The following is a 5,959-nucleotide window of genomic DNA, read 5'->3' as shown; positions in this document are numbered from 1 at the left end:
CATTTGACCCCAGTACTTTTTCCTGCCATGGCAGGGGGTCGGACCTGATGATCTGCTCAGGTCCCTTCTGACCCTACTAACTATGAAACTATGAAAGCTGCTCCTCTTTGTATGAAATATTTAAATTTTCATTAGAGTGGAAAGATGGAATAACTAGAGCCTACCATTCAACAGGGAGAGGAGAGATTTCTGATCTGCTCCCTGGTTCAATGTGATTTAAAGTTTATACAAAGTGTAGTTAAGGACTTTATAGAAAGTGGAACCGCTTCAACAGGCGAAACTGACAGAGAAGATCCCCTAACTTAGGGGAGCTCAACCCCTGCCCATGGGTCAGATTTGGTCTGTCGAGTCATGTAATCCAGCCTGTGGATCTTCCCATCCACCATTCCCCTGCAGCCAAATTTTCAAGCCCCATGTAATTGGCTCTGCCCCAGCCTGGCTGGCCCTGTGCAGAGGGATCAGGTCCTGTTCCCATACAGCTGAATTCAGCCAGGGCCTCATCCAGCTGCAAGGAAATGACCTGGTTGGGACCTGATCCACCTGCATGGGAACGGCCCAGCAAGAGCTGATCCAGCCACATGGAAACAGCCCATCCAGGACCTGATGCAAGGATTATGTCCTGGCTGAGCTGTTCTTGCACTTCTTGATCAGACCCTGGCAGGACTAGCACTGCACATCAGATTGGACTAATTGATGAACCTGGCACCATTCATCTGGCCTACAAGCCAAAAAGGTTGGCCACCACTGCAGTAAGATATCCCACTGTATGTTGTTTAGGACACTCTTCTGAGTGCAGTAAGGAACCCTGGTTCCAATTTCCACTCTGAATCTGACATCAGGGTTGCTGGGGGGAAAAACAAGGATTTGAACTTGGGTCTCTCACATCCCAAGTAAGTATCCTAATCATACTAGGAATAAGATTGGATGAGGAATACCACTACCTTCCTTGTCATTAGTTTTGTGAGTGGCAATTAAGTTGTATTGTGAATATATGAAAAGTACAGTGTATTTGTTAATATCTTTTATTGAACCAGCTATGTAGCTAGGTGAGGTCTTAAACAAGCTTTTGGGCACAAGTGTTGGAAAGAAGCAGATACAGCATAAGCTAAGCACTAGATAAAGCAATGACTTTTGTTTAACTCTATTTTGTAAATGAAAATAGTCACTTAAAGAAAGGGAAGTGGGCTGCAAGCATGAGGAGCAAAGAGAAGTGATTATATATAGCTGCAATGGAAATTCTACAACAGACAAAAAAAATAGTCAGACCACACAGTGACATCTGCTTCCTAAGTTTATGCAGAAAAACATAACATCATCTCCAAGGGACTTACCATCTGCAACTCCCTGGCTAACATGCACACAACTCTAACTACACAGCACAACTATGCGGGAAGTCTTCAGGAAAACTGAGCAGCTACAAGCCTCCTTCTCTTAACATACGCCAAAATAAATCAACTTAAGCAGCAAACACTTATATATACACCAAGTTAAAAGAAATACATCAAAAGTCATACTTAATGACTATACAGAAGAGCCAAACCTGCTACCAAAAATCCATGAAGACAGCCATCCAACCTCAGAAGAGGAAGTGGAACCAACTAATTACAACAGTCACTTTGCAGACATTGAAACAGCAAAATGAAAGAGAACCCAGACAATTCCACCTAGTACACTAGCACCAACTTATCCCAACAACCCCCTGGGTTGTGCCTGAAATAGCTGTACTCTCCAAAAGCCTAACCTTTTCCTGGACAAACAACCTGACAAGATACTATTATGTGGAAAATTGGAAGAATTCTTCCTCTAACTTTGCCTTAAATAATTCTTCTACAGTCAAGACAAAACCTTCTCTGACTACCTTCTCACCACGAATAATTATGGTATCTACAAAAATGCATCCGATTGGATGCCTCTCAGCAGACAGAACCACATTTTAAGCTACTACATAGACTCTTTTAGGAAGACAATTAAAAAGCATAACTCATCTTCATAGAGCTGTGCGGTCCCTAAGATCCAAAAAAAATAGTGATGAAACCGGTACGTAAAGCCATAGTCATCCTCAACCACCAGGACAACATCAACAAGGCTAACAGGACAGTAGTCATCCTAAGTAGTCATTCCTACAGAAGAACCACATACTACTATTCACTCTTGTTCTCAAAGATGTCATCAAATGCTTTTCTCACCAGCTTCAAGAAAACTGTTCCCCACACTGTCTCCTACCTTAGGAACATTTTACATGCCTTCTAAGATGCATAAACAGAGACATGCTGGCAAGATCCATCATATACAACTGTGTTACCCTGACTGAAGAACTATCAGGCCTCACAGAAACCATCCTTTTCACTCAATTCATTTCTACAAGACACAACAGGCTTCCTCAAGAAGATCCAGAATACTGCCTTCCTGAGAAAGTCATGGTTGCAACTATGGATGACACTAGCCTGTATGCTAACATCCTGCACCATGAAGGCATTGCTGCCTTTGATGTACTCTGGCCCCAAATACAACCAGGGTCGCCTTTGAGACATACTTCCAGGGTGTCCTCACAACTTTGGGGTGCCCTTCTGCTCCAAACCCCTCCCTGTCATCTGCTGCAGACCACTGAGAACAGACTGAGATGAGCCAAGGGACAACTCCTTGGCCTATGGTGCCTCAGTCTTGCCTGTCTCACTCAGGTCTTGCCAGCTGTTGGCAGAGGCCCTTTTCCAGTCATGTGCTCAAAAAAATAAATTGCCCCCTTCCTTGGAAGAGACCTGCCTGTGTAGTCAAATACAATGAACTCACACTTGCCCTGACAATAATTGGTTGTAAAAGATAACAAAAAGATGTATTAAAACAACAAAAGGAAATATAAGAAATCAGTAACCATATGCTGAAATCCAGAGATATAAGAATAACAAACAAAAGAAAATATCAGAACATAACTTCATCTTACCTGTCATCTTAAAGTGAAGAATGTAGCTTATACTGAGCCCACTAGCTGAGAGACCAAAGACCCCTAGCCCCAGGAAGCTTTAGGACAAAGACTTGCTTTCAAGGCAAAGCTCTGGAATGGCTTTTTATTTGACCATTTGCATACATCACCCACTGGATTCATAGGGAGCCCACACTGTGTATATAACTTCCCCCCCTCCCCTCCACCTCCAAAGGTACACATTTACCAGACTAAAAGTCTTTCCTCATCTACTAAATACCAGGAGAATATTTGCATCCTTTCAGACATATCTAACAGATACTGTGTCTCACTTAATCTCCCCACTCTAAGACATACCTTTCTTTAGCTAGTCTGTTGCCAGGTTACATTCCTGCTATTATCTTTCCTTTTAAAATATAAATTTCTCATGGCCTGAAAGAGCCTGTTTGATGATTAAATGAATTCATGTCAGATGCTAATTCTTAGTGGTTACTTCTCCCAGTTGTGAATACGTGAGAAACACTTGAGTGAATCACTGCCTTATTAAACATTCTTAGCTAAAGTATAAAAATATATCAAAATTACATTTATATCAAATACTACAAAGCATACAGACATAACAATAGGGCAAAGTATAGCTCTACTGTACCTATATGTCTAACCCTTTCATTAAACATTCCCAAAAATTTAAATAATTGTATTGATTTTCTAATTATTCAAAACAATTAAAGAAAATTAGTTTAAGTCAAACGGGGGCAATATTTTTTTAATTTGACGGGTTTTTTTCCATTACTTGCATAGCTCTGCTTAGACTAACAAAGGTGTGAGGTCATTAATAGTAAGTTTCCATTGCCCTCAACTGCTGTACTTTGCCCACATGCCCATATTCATTGACCTATTTATCGGTCTCTCTAACAATAGCTTCTGCGCCTTCTTCTCCACATGATCCTCTACGCTTGGTCTAGCTTCCCTAGAGGCACCTGAAAAGCTCTTACTCTCCCTATATCTAAATACTATAGCAAATGTTGTTGATTTATATAGACATATTGTTCCCCTTCCTTGAATTCTGAATACTTTGCTTTTTATCTATCTACAAGCTCCTAACGAGCTTCTTTCTTATGTGTTTGGAAAGTGCCTAGCTTATCACAGGTGCTATGATAAATAAATTATACAGGTATTCATTTCCATAACAAAAGAATAGTATATTGTTGTGCGGATCTCACAGATTGCACAATCAATATATACCTCTTCATGGGGGTTATTTGACCAGTGATTCATACAATCCCAGATCTACTAGTCCTGAACTTGGTGTGATGGCAAATATGCCCTCCATGGTAAAGTGACCAGATCCTCCAAATATCTATATAGACTTCTATGCATGCCCAGTATGCTATCCACTTCCCCAGCACTGTACAGCTACATCAGTTCTGCTGCATTCAAGGCCTTGCATGCCATGTTAGAGGACAAGCAATAGCCTTTCAATGTAAGAAAATTTAATGATGTATCTCTTGCCCAAAGAAAAGGATTTAATTTGTGTTGTTACTGATACTTTAAAATCTCTTTGCAGTATTTGTTGCATTATGCCAACTGTTACCTTTTCAATTAAACCAGTAGCAGCACTGACACTGAGTATTGCTTTTATACAGCTGATGGAAAGTGTTTGGCATCTATTGGGCTGGATGATAACCACACCATTGTGCTTTGGGACTGGAAAAAAGGAGAAAAGTTAGCAACAACCAGGTAAGAATATTTCCAAGTACAACCCTACCTTGAGGTGATATTTTCCTGCATAATTATCTATAACATATACGACATTATGTATAGGAAATAATACATCTAGTTGAAAACAGGGATAAGTGTTTCACAGAATATAGCTAGATAAGAAATGTTGGGACACATAGATTAGAAATGCCTTTAAGCTGTTTCTACCATGATCTTTTTATCCTTCCTGTAAAGATGGCTACACTGAAATGGTTAACAAAAAGCTCATTTAACATGTCACATCTTTCCATACTTCCATGCCTTGGCAATGCCTTAAACTTCTACAATATCAATCAAAGACACTATAATTTCCCTGATAAAATGGGTAGTAATCTGGGTTGGAGATTCCCTCTCAACATACATCTGCTGCTTAATTTCAAAGGAGGGAAGCTAGTTCCTCTAATATAAATAGATTTTTAAGGCCTGCTGCTGCTGCCAGGCCACCTGTCTCTGTGCTGCATCAGCTGTTTCTGAGATATTCATTCCCTTCAGTCACCGACATGAAAGCTTAGCTGGTAACCCAGCAGTGGGTAAGAAGCTTCTGTAATTGCTTGAAGGGACCACATATTATGGATGGAATTTGACTGCAGGTTGGTTGCCTGACTGCTTTTAGATAGATTTGTTTTAAGATATGGAATTACATCTATTTGTTTTGATTTAAATGATTGTGTTTGTAGCGAAGTTCTGACGAACCTTGGGTTTGATGAGTTCTTTAGTCCAGTGGAAATCCAGAGTAACTCTGGTCAGTTCGGTAGAATTAAACTAGGGTAAAGCCAGTGGAAGAGGAGAATCAGTCCCTATATGCCTCAACTTCACCAAGGACAGGGATTCATTCTCTAGTACTTTCTGCACCACTTCAGAGTTTAGTGGCTGTAAACCACAGATCATAAAAGGAACATAAAAGGACGCCCCAGGGCAGGGGGTTGGACTTGATGATCTGTTTAGGTCCCTTCCGACCCTAGCTACTATGATACTATGATAACTACAAAAATAGTTTTGGTTGATTGTGAAACGTATCTTTTTGACAATGGCATATTCAAGGAGAAATAACATTTTTGTTGGAAATACCATTTGTTAGCATTTACCAGATTATAGAGAAGGTATGAGTTAGTGCCAAAAACAGTGTACAGTTTGCACAGTTGTTTCTGGCATGCTGTAGCATTAGGCAGCATGTTCTTATCTCCTTTTCAGAACAAACGGTGAACAGCTACCTTAGCAACAGTGCTATCTGTTTTATAAAACATGCCGCTCTAATTTGCAGTTCCCCCCACCCCACCTAAA

At 40.4% G+C, this 5,959-nt stretch overlaps 1 protein-coding gene across 3 annotated transcripts in view; it reads left to right on the top strand.

The window, feature by feature from the left end:
- The window catches only part of EML6 (echinoderm microtubule associated protein like 6), a 404,089-nt gene that overhangs the window by 289,185 nt on the left and 108,945 nt on the right, over window positions 1-5,959 (top strand). For all 3 annotated transcript variants that reach the window (XM_019508035.1, XM_019508018.1, XM_019508025.1), the window contains exon 16: window positions 4,564-4,657. In XM_019508035.1, coding sequence (XP_019363580.1) covers window positions 4,564-4,657 — 94 coding nt within the window. The remainder of the gene's footprint in view (window positions 1-4,563; window positions 4,658-5,959) is intronic.

This window comes from Gavialis gangeticus, unplaced genomic scaffold (genome assembly GCF_001723915.1).
Source record: "Gavialis gangeticus isolate Ggan-Ray unplaced genomic scaffold, GavGan_comp1, whole genome shotgun sequence".
Classification (NCBI taxonomy): domain Eukaryota; kingdom Metazoa; phylum Chordata; order Crocodylia; family Gavialidae; genus Gavialis; species Gavialis gangeticus.
The sequence above is the reverse complement of the archived record's forward strand: the minus strand, read 5'-3'. Positions and strand labels throughout refer to the sequence as shown.